The sequence below is a fragment of the Lissotriton helveticus genome, chromosome 4_1 (genome assembly GCF_964261635.1).
Source record: "Lissotriton helveticus chromosome 4_1, aLisHel1.1, whole genome shotgun sequence".
Classification (NCBI taxonomy): domain Eukaryota; kingdom Metazoa; phylum Chordata; class Amphibia; order Caudata; family Salamandridae; genus Lissotriton; species Lissotriton helveticus.
Genome location: NC_136063.1, coordinates 1,624,774,918 through 1,624,790,037, shown reverse-complemented (window position 1 = coordinate 1,624,790,037; position 15,120 = coordinate 1,624,774,918). Strand labels below are relative to the sequence as shown.

At 38.6% G+C, this 15,120-nt stretch overlaps 1 protein-coding gene across 5 annotated transcripts in view; it reads right to left on the bottom strand.

The window, feature by feature from the left end:
- Positions 1 to 597: 597 nt before the first annotated feature.
- Positions 598 to 15,120, bottom strand: part of PDE1C (phosphodiesterase 1C) — a 1,852,914-nt gene continuing 1,838,391 nt past the window's right edge. For all 5 annotated transcript variants that reach the window (XM_078688253.1, XM_078688254.1, XM_078688255.1 and 2 more), the window contains one exon: positions 598 to 3,146. In XM_078688253.1, coding sequence (XP_078544379.1) covers positions 2,977 to 3,146 — 170 coding nt within the window. In that variant the 3' untranslated portion in view covers positions 598 to 2,976. The remainder of the gene's footprint in view (positions 3,147 to 15,120) is intronic.

Here is a 15,120-nt window from a genome sequence, read left to right as displayed (position 1 = left end):
TGGTTCAGCAGTCCAGGCTTTTTTATTATTTAAGGACGAGCTTTGTTTCGAGCCATTCCTGGACGAGATAGAGCCACCCATTGCAAAAACTCTCTTCCTAAAGTTTAGATACGGGATACTCATGCTGAATTACAACACTGAAAGATGGGCACAAAAAAGATTAGGAGCCTTGACTGCTAAAACCAAGTGCTGCCCCATGTGCTCCATTAACTGTCCCGAGAATGAGCTACATATGCTTTTTGTTTGTAGTGCATATACGAAGCCGAGAAAGAAATGGTTGAAACCAATGTGTAACCTTCTAGGGACTAGGTCCTGTTTAATAGCTTTTAGGATCATGAAAAGTAATTCAAATCAGTTTGTTGTATTTAGTATGAGTAAATTTCTATATTCTGTTTACATAATTAGAAAAAAACAGGGACATTGTCTTTAAGTTGGAAATTGTACATGTTTTCTTAACCCTCGCATTGTGATAAAATTTTTAATGAAATATAATGTGTGATCTTCCTTGTAAAATGAAATGTAACGATGAACTAATGTTTGATTTTATATGTATGTATGTGACTTTTATGGCCAAAAAGGCCGAAATAAAGTAATAATAATAATAAATAACTATTCTCTATAAATTATTGACCATGTTCCATTTAGATCTCTAATGTTGTAATTTCCTGTCAGACCTATAATGCGTTTCTCTCCAATCAAACACTTAGCTTTTCAGCTTTTTCAGCGATAACCATTCTTTTGAAACCAGAGAAGACTCATATAACAAATGACATAAATAGAAAACAAATGCCACTTCTATATGACGATGTAAAGGTTGCCAATACTATTACAAAACAATGGTTAAGCATATCTCGTTTAGTTCACTCAAATCAAAAGAAATGTATCTCTCAACAAAAGCGTCAGAAACATGATACATAGCTATAAATACCAAGTATGAAGTTAGGGGAGGTTTTTTTGGTAGAGGCTAGAAAACAAGAAAACATCATATAGGGTGCTAGAGCAGCAGTCTGGTTAACAGTTTAATTTCATGAACAAGTGTGCTATACTAAGGACACAAACAAGGAAATTCCAAATGTTCATTCTTTTCTGATATCTACTGCTGAAAGCACATCTCATGAACTATCATGACATTTTTCATATCTGTGCCCATCGTCTTGTTGTTGTGACTTTTTCCTAAAAATATTTATGAGTTATTTTTAAAACATTGGTGCCCTAGATTTGACACTGTAAATAACAATATTCCTTTATGCAGTGAAACTCTATGTATTGCCCTAAGAAATATCAAAACCTCACGTGAGAATTTCCAGATTTTAACTTGATTTCTGTACATATCACACGACATCATTTGCATGTGCCATACTTAGCTCACTATTGCCATGGGAAATTGGAAAACATGTGAAAACAGTTCTTTGTCACTCACATTTAGCTGTAGCTAGTTATAGAAGTAGCAGTTAAGACCCACATATAGAGCAACACGATTCGTGATCCAAAGCATTGGTGATACTTAAGCTAAGGTTAAGGTGGGCTTGAACATCATTCTGATCATGACACTGAAAAAGAGAAGTGGTGAATAACATGTTGACATATTTAGCTGGATTCGTTTCTCGGATAGACATAATTACCTTTTCTGTGTTTTATTTGTAACTAAATCTCTCATTTGTGGATTTAGACAATTGCCTTAAATAAAAAATAAATTCATAAAAATACTGAAATGAATATTTGAGACGTTTCAGTTTAAATATATTTTCTAAGCAATTAGAGTACAGTAAAACTGTTACATAAATCCCTGGGCCTTACCCAATTTATCACTCTACAGTCCAGATTCTCAAAGGTTTAGCGTTGGGTTAGCATTACTTTTGTAATGCTAAACCGACGCTAAAACTCTTTTGGGATTCACAAACCAACGCAAATTGGTTGTAGGAGTTGGTTTGTATGGAAAAGTAACGCTACTTTGCGGTAAGAGGGCATTCCATGGGTGGTACATGGGTGTACTCATTCTACCACCCATGCTTTTTGATGCTAAACCCTATTCTCAAGTATCATTAAAAAGGGTTCAGTGCCAAAAGTGAACGCATGAAAAAAAAAGTTAAACGGAGACATATTTTCATTTCTCCATGCTTTTCCGTCTTTGCACACGTGCTGCACTGTGCAGCACACATGCAATGTAGGGAAACCTTTTGCACCTGTCTAAGCATAGTATTTTGTACAGGAAGGATGTCCTTCCTGTTCAAAACCTCGTCTAAACTCATGCACACACCCTAGCGCTATGATGTTAAGCTGTCTGCGTGGCGCTCAGCAGCTAAAATCAGTGCTGGCACTAGGAAGAGGGTAGGAGAAAGTAATTTCCATGTGAATATGGAGCCCTCCTGCTCTCTCCCTGTCACACAACGCAGCGCAGCATCTTTGGGTGCTGTGTTGCATTGCCTGACACCTTTCAAAATCTGGGCCTACATCTCATTTGTGTAACTGGCCTCTAGGAGGGATGCTGATATATTTAATGAAGTAGTATTTCTTTAGAAGACTGACGCCACCACTCACATTTAGTACTGCAGAGGTGTGGCTTTCCTGGAAGACTAAAAAAGGCACTTCCGCTGTGGAAGAACAGTGATGTTGAATTCCACAATAAATTATTTTATGCTTTCTGATACATGTCTAATAAGGAACACTTGGCTAGGTGCAGGCTATGTTTTGGTATTCTATCTGATTGCCGTATAGATCAGTACGTGATACGTAGATAGGCAGTGCAGGACACCTGTTTACAGTACCTTTCTAGAGGTGAGTAACCTGCATGTTACCCAATCTCATTATTCCTTCATTACAGCAATCAACAGCTCTTGTACTTAGAAGTATAAGATTAAATAAGGACAGACGAAGATTCATAAAGCTCTTAAATCCCTTATATATGCTCTCAAGGGATCAAATACAATCAAATGCCTAAGCCAGGCAAAATCAATGGAGCGCAGAACATTGAAAGTGTTATTTCTTGGTCCAGCTTAGAGAGATGTGTTGAATCTTTTTCATCCTGATCCTCTGATCAAGTGTCCTACACCTGGGCTGGTTGTCTTCTGGCTTCTTGTGAAAGTGAGGCAAGGAGGTCATTGTGTTGTAAACAGGCCTTCTGATGTGTCGAAAATGAGTTTTCAGGGCTGTAAGGAAAAAAAATTGAATGAGTCACCTATTTCAAACAAACAGTCCAATAACCTCTGGCAAAAATAGAAATATAAGTGTGCTGACAGCATTTCATTTTAGTGAATCATTGCCTGTTTTAGATATAGATTGTGGGCCTGTTTCACGAAAAAACATAAACGGGCATGTGGCTATTTACATGTGAGCGTAAAGACTTTCAATAATTTTCTATTCACAAACCTCAAAGATTTAAAAAAACAAATGTATTCACAAACCTTTTCAGCAGTATGCAAGCAGGCAAATGTTCCTAAGTGGGTGTTTGTAAATCCACTAGATAGTGGATGTCAAAATATACAGATCCAAACCTCTGACTTAACTAATGGGATACAAACAAAGGGTCCAATGTCTGTTTTCCCCTTAATGATCACATAACATCCCTAGTAGGAAGCTTTGATTAAGCCATTTCTTTGTGATCCTGTAGCTCGATTTTCTATCTCACAAAACACTATTGAAAGTGGAGTTAGGTGGCTTTCCAGGCTCTACCTACCACTGTAGGAAAAACAACATAAGGGACAATTGCTGGATGTTTAATGAATCACTGGATAGTATAAACATAAGACATATGCAATATTGTTGCTCTAATTGTTGCTCTAATTGTCAGATATTTGCAATCACAAGCAAATTCTCCTTACAAACATGCATTCTTGCTGCAGCTATGAAAATCAAACCACAACTCTGAAGATTTTTACCTGTTTGCAGGGGCGGCTCCTCGTAATGGAAGGAAAAGAGGAAAAATAAAATGATAGTAAAAGCATTTTATTATTATTTTATTTTTGCCTGTCTGACAGCTGACGAGGAGAGTATTCAGCGGGGCGGACAAGGCAATCCTGTTCCACAGGCATGGTAGGGAGAGGAGTGGTGAGCACTTTTAAGTGCACATCTCTGTTTGGCCGGTCAATTTAGGCCGGTCAATTTACGCCGGTCAAACAGACATGCGCACTTAGGTTTCTCCAACCCAGCTATGTTGCACAGCCGGGGTGGAGAAGCACCACAGGCTCCCAGGCACTGTCTGAGTGCCAAACAGAGCCGCTCAGACCTGTACCAGCATTTCTCTCATTCTGGGAATAGTATTCCCAGCATAAGAGAAGTGCTGGGATTGGCCTCTGGGAGCCTGGATAGTGTGCAGCCGGAGTCGAGGATCGAGAGAGAGGACCAAGGTGGCGGCTGTTGGAGCGGCATGTAAGTGTAGTTGCTATCCTCATCCCGCCTCACCACTAAGCAATGATAGGAGCGGCCACTGCCCGTTTCTCATATGAAATTTGGTAGTTTCCTCCTAAATTCTCTTTCCCTTCCTTTCCCCCTCTCTCCTCTTTCTATGTGTATACTTCAGTGGCCAGACAGTGACCTCTGATTCTGCTGAGTAAGAGAAATGGGACTCGGTTGAATACAAGAAAAGGACAGAGATGTCTAGAGTCAGTATAGGAAGAAAGGTGAGGTTGAGCACGATGGGAGGTAGAGATGCAGTTGAGGTGGGCATCCTGGTGAGTTAGTGAGAAACATCATCTAAAAAGTAAAAGATGGGGTAGCCAGAAAGAAAGATACAAAGAGGTAAACAGAGGAAGAGGTATGTTGAAAAGAAAGGTAGAGAGACAGCTAAGGTTTAAGAGTGAGGCCGAGTGGTAAAGAGAACCAAAGACAGGGAGAACGACATGTAGAGAAAAAAGGAGTGAAGAGGGGTAACCCAAAAGGTGTGGTAGATAAGTATGGTACCAGACAATCATTGTATAAATATTGTGTAACAAAACATTAGTATCTTACATATTGTTTACAAAACCATTGCCCTTCTGGAACTAATCAAAGAAAACAGGCACTCAATGGAGAGATAATTTTTAAAACGATGATTAGGCCAAAATATTAATGAAAAACAATTCATTTTGATCGATATTCTGACATACACTCAGTAGAAATGGAGGTATAGTAGAAAGAGAACAGAGTCGAGAGAAATAGATGCAGAACGGTATAGGTAGCAGGTAGAGAGGTAAGGTAGTGAGAGATATGAAGATTGATGAAAGATAAAAGCATGATGGGGTGTGGAGGGTGACAAAATGAGGAGGAATATGGAGAATGGAAACAGAGAGTAGAGAGAAAGGTATGAAGAAATGGGGGAAGTAGATAAAGAGATGAGGTGCAGAGAAAAAAGAGATATAGTAGAGAGACTGAGATCAGTGGTGAGAATAATGCAGAACAGGAGAGATGGTTAGAGTGAGGGTTAGTTAGCGAGAGGAAGAGATAAAGAGGTGAGGTAGTGAGATGTATAAAGAGAGGCAGACAATTAGAGAGAATGGATTGAAATAAAGAAGGAGGCAATCATAGACAGAAAAAGTTGTGGAGGATGAGTGGTAGGGAAAAAGGAATAATGTAGTGGGAGGTAAAATAGAGGGAGGAAGGAGAGATAGTTAATGAATGGTTATATAAATTAAGAAGTTAAGATTAGGAGGTTAAGAAGTTAAAGAAAGAAAGAGAGGTGAATAGATAAGGTAGTGAGAGAGATGTGAGATAAAAAAAATGCACTAGAGAGGTGAGGTTGACAGGTCTGAGGTAGAGGACTGATAGAAGGGAGATAAATAAATGGAGAGAGAGGGATGAGGCAAAGAGAAAGATGAGGATAAAGGAGAAGATAGCTAGAGATCTTTAGTAGTGACGCTGTGGGATATAGAGTTAGGGAGAGTGGGTTAGAGAGAGTTGTGTTAAGAGAGAGGAGAGGTAGACTGGTGAAATAGGTGGTGTGCAGACAGAATATCGAATAAAATATATCGAGTAGGGAAAATATCAAGTAAAATCTATTGTGGTTCAGAAATATCAACATCAAGAATATCATGGTCAAGAATATCGACTTAAGGTAAGTAATATTGACTTTAAAAATATCGAAGTGTTTAATATATTTTGCAAAAATATAGTTGTTAAAAATGTTGTTTTTTCAATTAATGTTATGTATCTTAATATATATTTTGTATGTATGTGATGTATGTTTTTTTGTAGAAGAATTGTTTGTATTTGTAATATAGGCGTTTCATTTTTAATAGTAATTACTTATTTTTTGGAGGAGTTTTGTGTTTTTAGTTCCGTAGCAAGTTGTGGGTTTAAAGGGGAATAGGGTATGAAGTAATTTACTTATATTAAATTAGTTGGTTCGTTTTTATTCATTAATATTTGTTTAATTGAGATTTTATAGTTTTAAATGTGTAAAGTAATGTATTATTTTTTAATTATTAATGTGTTGCTAATTAATTTTAATTGATTCATTGATAATTAATTATGGTAATTTTTTATGGTAATGGTGTAATTAATTGTAGGTGTGGGTTGTGGTGTTTATAGGTGTAAAAGGTGGGAAGTAATTTATTTTTAATTTATGAATTAATACTTGGTTGTTAAATTTTAATGAATTCATTGATAATTAATTATGGTAATTGTGTAATTAATTTTAAGTGTGTGTTGTGGTGTTTATAGGAGTAAAGGGTGGGAAGTAGTTTGTGTTTAATTAATTATTATATAGTTGTTAATTGTTAATTGTGTGTGTTGTTTTTACTTCTAAAGGGGTATAGGGTGGGTATTAAATAAATGTTAATCACTTTATTATTAGTTGTTAATAGTAATACTTTTCTAATTTAAATACAATTTTTAATTGTGTTTTAATATGTTATAGTTTGATTTAGGTGTGCGTTGTAGATATTGTAGTGTTAACATGTGTTTAGTCAATTAATGTTTATTAGTATTTTTTATTTCTATTTATTAATTGCTTATTAATTATGTTTATTATGGAAGTAAATTAAAATTAAAATGTTGAAGTCTTTTGTTTTTGGTGTGGTGTTATAGGGTAGGAAGAGAAATAAATACATTTATGTATTGATTAATGTTTGTGTTTGTAAATATTTTCTAGTTTAAAATAATTTGTTTTTTAATGTATTTATTATTTTCTTTTATCTAATATTTGTAGGTTTTTGTGATATGCAAATAATTTTATAACATGTTTTCTTTTTATATATTTAATACATTTTAATTTTCATTTTGTACATATTGTTTAGTTATTTTTATTATTATTTTTAATATATATATTTTTAACTGAGTGTGAATAGTAATTTTTGTCTCTCTGCTATCTTACACTTTCCCAAATGTTGCACTCACTGGAGTGGTAATAGTAATTTTTACCTCTCCCCTATCCCCCACTTTCCCTACTGTTGCACTCACTGGAGAGGGAATAGTAATTTTACCCCTCCGCTATACAACACTTTCCCTACTGTTGCACTCACTGCAGTGGGAATAGAAAATGTTACCCCTCAGTTATCCAGGACTTTCCCTACTGTTGCACCCACTGGAGTGGGAATCCATTTTTTTACCCCTCCGCTATCCAACACTTATCCTACTGTTGCATTCAGTAGAGTGGGAATAGTAATTCTACCCCTCCGCTATCCAACACTTTCCTTACTGTTGCACTCTTTGAAGTGGAAATAGTAATTTTGCTTCTCCGCTATCTAACACTTTTACTACTGTCGCTCTCAATGGAGTGGAAATAGTAATTTTTACCCCTCCACTATCCAACACGTTCCCTACTGTTGCAGTGACTGGAGTTAGAATAGTAAATTTAATTCCTCCGCTATCTAACAATTACCCTACTGTTGGGCTCACTGGAATGGGAATTGTTATTTTTACTCTTTTGCTATCCAACATTTGTCCTACTGATGCATTGGTTGTATTTTGAAATGTCAGTTTAAATATTTTTTAATAGTTTAATGTTTTAATTTATTATAGATTTTAGTTTCTTTATATTTCAAATCAATAATATATTTTTATTTTTTATATTATTTTAAACTTTTAACATAAATTAAAAATAATAGTTTATTAATTGTTTTAAAGTAAATATATGTGTATAAATATTATGTTTGGGTGTTTATCTTTTTCTAATGAAGTTTATTTGTTATATTTTATTAAAATGTATATTAAATGTATTTTATTTGTTACAATATATTTAATATTTTATATATTTAATATAATATTTTATATTTATATCTATATAAAAGTTGATATTTTATACATCTATATTTTTTACATCAATATTTTTTAGTCCATATTTTTGTACTTACCTGTTTAAGTATAGGATTCAATATTTTTGTTGTCTATAGTTTTCACTTAATATTTTTAACATTGAAATCTTTTTTATATTGATGTTGTGTCAGTGAACCGAAACAGGTGCAGACGTTATACAGGGAAGTGAGAGGAAAACAATAGTGATTCGAACTAGAAAGAGGTGAGGTCGCTACTGGGCAGAATTATAGGTAAAGAGAGTTCAAGTATAGACAAATGCATAGTGATAGTCGGGTAGGGAGAGTTGAGGTAGAAGAAGAATGGAGATAGATATATACAGATAGGAACAGAATGATGGCAGATCATGGGAGAGAGGTGGGTTGAGGAATGTGTATTGTAATAAAAGTGAGGTACACAGGTGCAGTGGAGTAAGTTGAAGTAGAAAGAGCAGTAGATATGGCCATCTGTAGAGAGGTGGGTGCGAGAAAGAAGAAGTGAGGTGAAATAAGGAGTAAGGCAGGAAACAGAAAGATTCTTTTTTTTAAATATTATTAATTCAATTGCCACCAACTGCCTGAGAGCAAAAGAGGTATAGTTGGACAGGGCAGGCCTCACAAGATGATTGCTTTTATGCATTGTTATTCAAACTTTCAACTGCTCAATCCCCTTACGGGTGGCCATGGAAGATGGGTGCCCTGTGTAATAGGCCACTTTGCCCATGCCCTAAAAACCATCTCTATAGTGACTGTGGAACTTATTTTAAAACCGCACCTACCTTCTTAGACTAAATCAACCATTTTATCCAGCCAGACAATTTCATTCTTGTTAGCACAGTTTCCATGTTCAATCATCATATGAAGATTTTCTTTAGGGTGGTGAGGTAGAGTGTCAAGGCACCAGATAAATGTTTTAATTGGGTCGGGGGGAAAGGGTTCCCATATATCTATTTGTGGGAACACAAAGTTGAGGGGATTCACGTCTTTCCTACCTGATGGCTCCTCTACCCCTGTGTTGCCAAACAAAGCTGGGGAATTTGAGTAGGCATACTCAACAAAACTTGTGGGTGGGTAGTTATCAATAACATGACAGCTAGCGTTTTAGAATTCTATATGTACACCACATCAATTTGAGTACTCCATTTTAATAAACAGAGAAGATCTGATAGGAATAAATATGGCATGTCATAAAATGTGTTGCGTTTTCTGATATGTTATTTCCTTACTTCAAAAAGTGTATACTGTGTTTAGCTATTTTTATATTTTACCTCATTATTGTTAATTAAAAAGTATCCATTTAGTATCCAGGTGCTTTTTAAATAATCTTTTCACAACAGCTTGCACAAGTAATGACTTCAGTGCAAGGCCTTAATGAAGGACCGTGATTAGCAAAGATTTTTAAAGTAACTTTATTGGTTACAGAAATTTAGGATTGAGTGAAAGATATTCCAGAGGACAATACCTACAAATTGCTTTTTCAAGCATTCTTAGAAGAAAGACTTTTGTAACAGGAGCTTGGCTGCAGTGATTCAGTGAAGAAGTGGCATATCCATATATTCATTTACAGACAGCAGAATAGGTTATATTCACACTCATCTCTTGGTGGACAGTAAGTTCTCTTATGGTCATGAGCATTGTGTGATCTGGATTAGCGTGAGAACTCCTCTTAAAGTGACACGCCACTGACTGCATCTTTTCCCACTTGAAATGCTTCTTAGAATAGCAAGTAGAAAGACATATTGCAGCTGTAAAGTGTTAAATGTCAGCTGTTAAAGTTGCAAAACAAGTGAGGAGATGATTGTAGAATGTTGTACTGTGGACCATTCAATGCCCACAATTGTGTGTTGAGCTGAACGTTCCTTTAAATCAATATAGGAATCCCCATTGCATTAATGTGGGATTTTTACAAGGATTCTTTCAAAATGATTATTCTCGTGCATTCAATAGGACTACACCACTTTGGATGCTTATATTTAGGCCACTGGAATCATAAGTCAAAATAGAATCAAATTATGCGGCAAGGGTGATTAAATTATGCAGCAATAAAAGCCAAAATATGCGGCTGAGTCTGAGGAAAGAGTTCACCTTAATTAGTGCCAATTTATTACCCAAATTACATCAATTGGAAACTGGAAGATGACCAGTAAACCTTTGCAAAAAGCCTACTGGTGCGCAAGAACATGAATCACCATATTTTTCATAAATTTGATCCATTTAAACTAGAAATAAAAAGATTTTTGGGTTTAAATCTGCAGATTATGTGGCAGATGATGGATTATGTGGCAAATTTGATAAATCCATAATTATGTGAAAATAGCTGCGGCCACAGAATCACATAATTCCAGTGACTCTGCTTATATTTAGTCTTTCCTCTTCAGGCAAGAGAGCTAATTTAGTGTGGACCGCAAATGACTGAAGTAGTGCCCGATCTTCCACTGTCCAAATAATAATAATAATAATAACACCTTTTGTAGAGCGCCTGGTTACACTAGGCAGCAGTGTGTCCCTGCGCTTTAAAACTAATTACTAGAACAGAACCCAAGAGAAAAGGCTGCTGAAGGAAAGGGCGAAAAGATCTCAGAGTTTCGGAAAAAGGTTGGTTTTCAATTTACGCCTAAAGTTTCCTTCAGATGGCTCCATCCGGAGCTCAATGGGGAGGTCATTCCACTGTTTGCTGGGCAAATATTTGAATGACCGGCCACCCATCCTTGCCCGCTGGATTCTGGGCACCTGAAAGAGCATACGGCCCTGAGATCGTAAGTAACGATTAGGGTAGTACTTAGTAAGTAATTTTTGCAGATAGACGGGGCCTCTCTCATAAGCAATGCGATGGGTCATACACATGCTTTTAAATATGATGCGCTCCCGTATGGGGAGCCAGTGGAGGGGCACTAAGGCTTGTTTCCCTGAAGATCTTCTAGATAGGTTAAGAGCCAATCTAGCTGCTGCATTTTGAACACATTGAAGCCTATGAAGGCCTTTCATACTCAGGCCTAAGTATAGAGCGTTACTGTAGTCGAGGTGGGGCGTCACCAGAGTATGAATTAACGTTTTCCTGCTATTAGCAGGGAGCGAGTCCAGGGTCTTGCGTAAGGTCTTAAGGATCCCATAGCATTTACCTGCTATCCCTCTGGTGTGATGTTCAAAGGATAGAGTCTCGTCCAGTTTAACCCCTAAGTTCTTAACGTGCTCCAATGGTTTAGGGACGGTGCCAAGTTCTTTAGGCAACCATGCCGACGACCATATGGATGGAGATTTCCCCAACACCAAAAGTTCAGTTTTATTGGCGTTGAGGCGTAAACAGTTTGTGTTCATCCATCCCGCTAGTCTGCTCTGACAGGCAGTAAAGTTGGCTGAGGCCTCTTCCGGAGGCTGAGATAGTGTCACTACCAGTTGGATGTCATCAGCATATGACACTATCTCAACCCCGTACGCCTCAAGCAGCTTGGCCAGGGGCGCCATATAAAGATTAAACAAAGTTGGGCTCAGAATTGAGCCCTGAGGCACCCCATGTCTGAGCAAACGCACCTCGGATATAAACAGTGGACAGTATACTTGGAATTGCCTATTCGCCAAGAATGCACGCATCCACTCGTGAGCCAGACCGTCAATGCCAACCTCGCTAAGACGAGAAAGCAGCAGGGGATGGGAGACGGTGTCAAATGCCGCGTTCAGATCTAATAAGAGGAGCGCGGCTGTTTTCCCCTCGTCAACTCTACTCCTTAATAGCTCGGTGGAAAAAAGGAGGGCCGAGTCCACTACCTTACTGTTGTGATGCTCTCACACTAAGTTACGAATGGCCCTGCCTCAAATGGGCAAGGTGTACCTAAGGAATACGCTGTGTGTATGATGTGTTTAGTCAGAGGGAAACATTAGTTTCTCTCAGTTGTCACAGTGGATTTATCCGGCCAGTTTGGGCAGCACTGTTAAGCACGATTTTGCAGGTACATGCTAATTTTGCTCCTCAAGCATCAGTATACAAAGATGTTTGAGTGGTGCTTCCAATTGCTGATTACTTTCTGGTCTCATTTCGACAGTACTAGAGGGGTGTAGTTGGTTAAGAACCACGCTATTTCCCAAACAATCAAGAAGAATTGTAATGTCTGATCATCTTTGGGGTACACTAGTAGGTGGAATATAAAATGTATATGTGCCTAGTGAGTTGACACTCCAAGCGTTTTGAGACTGATGCACGTTGTTATCATTAAAGGAAAGTTTGCCCACATTTTGTGTGAGTATTATGCATCATCATGGGCATTTGCGAACAGATATGGGGAACTATGGTTCAAGGTCATAGCGGTGTTGTCTCTTGTCTTTTGGCTGCATGAGTGGTCTCTACTTAGTGCATGAGTTTGAGATCCATATGCACGTCGTTCATAGACAGTCATGGGCTAATCAAGTTAAATGTTTTTATTTTATTTTTTAGAGTTTTATATAGCGCAAACTAGACTCAAGGATATCAGGTATCAGAGCGCATTACATGGGCACCAGTTATGTTACAGATGGGCTCATACATTTTTGTTAGGCACGGGGAGAATAAGTGATTTGTCCATAATCACAGGATGTTGAGCATTGTTGCCGAGGGTAGAGAGACAAAATATCGAAATTAAAATATTGATATACAATAATATTGATGTTTTAATTTCGATGGTATAGAATATCGATGTGCAAAATATCGATAGACAGAATATCGTTTTTAAGGTATGTATGTTACTAATATCGAAATTTAGTTTAGTGTTATGTATTTTATTATGTTGTTTATATGTTTGTTAAATATGTTTTTTAATGTATGTTTGGAAATTAGTAATTTTGTTTACATTTTGCGTTTTAGTATCAGAGCCGGTTGTGGGTTTATAGGGGAATAGGGTGGGAAGTAATTTAATTTTATGTCAAGAACGGAGGCTCCTTTTATGCCTTCTTTTCTTGCTTTATTCCAAATAGCAGCAAGATAAGTGAACACCTACAATACCCAGAAGGCACAGCAGAAAAACTACTGGCCAATGGGATAGAACAAAACAAACGATGAACCAATCACAGTATGAGTAGTATATATGAACAGATCTGACCGCGAGTAGCCCTCTTTTCTTGCTGCTACGCAGTCAGATAAGTCATATTTTCTACTTTCTCTCCGTTTATTGATATTATTATTCGTTTACTATGTTATTGCTGTTTTGCATTGTGTGCCCTTCGAGCGCTGCTTCCGCTCGTTGCTCTTTAGTGCCCTTCGAGCGCTGCTTGTGCTCGTTTCCTTCTGTCACGGTCCCGTTTTCGGACCCGTTTTTTCCTCCCCTCGCGCGCTTCTGCGGTTGGTTTCTTCCGCTGCGCGCTCTTTCTCTGAAGCATTGCTACTCACCGGGTGTCTTCCGAGGGTGTTCTGTGTGGCTCCTGTTTCTCGGCGATATCCTGCTCCTCTGCCTTCACGGTCCCCGCCCCAGGGGAGTGTTTTCCCTCTGCCTTGCCTCGCTCACGCCCACCTCCAGCTCTTCTCCTGTAACCCTTTCCTCACTGCCATTCCGTTTTCACTATGGAAGTTTCAAGCTCCCCTGAGCTAGATAATGATGAAAGCGAAGCTTTCAAGACTGACCTCAGCCATTTCATTAATACTTCTGTGGAGGCTTCCATGAATCGCGTTTCTAAACACATGGAGAATTTCCTTCTGAGCCTCATGACCAAAGCTTTGGCCCATTCTGCGGGGGAAAGCAGAAAGCGTAAACTGGCACCTTCCACTACTATTTCTAAAGATGTGTCACTTCTGAGTCGCGAGTTGTCCTCGCATACGACTGAGGGCATGGTCCCTCCCAGGCCTCCTACAACGGAGGGGTTTAAAGTTTCTGTGGGAAAAAGTAAAACCAAAGTTAAAAATGTGGAGGTTCTTAAGAAGCTGGTCATTGACTCCATCCCTGACACGGATGATGATGATGATATGGGTGACACTGACGATTTGGCAGACCTTTTCCAGATTTTTGATCCTCCTTCCCCCAAGAAAGCTAGACTTGACGCTTTTGCGTCCCAACCCGTGCTTGACGCGGAGGGCAATCCTATGTTTGACCCCTCTTCTATCCGACACCCCAATTCTACGGAATGGTTCCCCACCCCCCATGTGGGTGAAAATATTTCTTCAAAACTCCGTCTTCCCCTGGACAAGTCAGTCAGAGCAAAGCTCAAGTCCGAATGCCCTAAACCTTCCTTACCTTGTCACATAACTGTTACTCCTTCTATTGATCAACCTCTACTTACTTTCTTTTCGAAATTTTGTAAGGATCCTCGCAAGGGCTTTGATAGAGATTGGTTCACCTGTCAGGGCAAATTGTTAGACGTTGTTGGTCCCTTGGCCCGGGTTCTGGATATGGCGGAGACGGCCCGCCTAGAGAGGTCTGACCTCAATCCTGAGGATATTTCTCTATGGATTCAAAGATCCTTTTGCCTTTTGGGCAATGCCAACGCTGCAATTATTCATGAACGCCGCAAAGGCCTGCTGATCAAGTTAGATCCGAAGTTGGCGAACCTGGCTTCCCAGGATCCTGGTGTGAAGGCCGATGAACTTCTTTTTGGTGATTCCCTTATCAAGGATCTCAGCCGCTATGTCTCTACCTTTGCTTCCCTATCAAAGCCCAATTCTCCATTAAAAAAGTTTTCACCCCTCGGGTTTTTGGCAGGGCCGGCAGAGGCAGGAACCGCTCTTCCGGCCGCGGTTATCAAAACCAAGGTTCCAGAGGTGTATCCAATTCCGGATACCAGGAATATAAGCCACAATTCTACCCCCAACGAGGTCGTAGCTTCCGTGGCTGTGGACAGAAAGGCTTCCGTAACAACAACAGCCACCCCAACAATCAAGGTAAGCTCCTCACCTCCGATTGGAGGTCGACTGGCTCTCTTTCTTCACAGGTGGCGCATTCTCTCAGCGGACCTGAATTCTGTC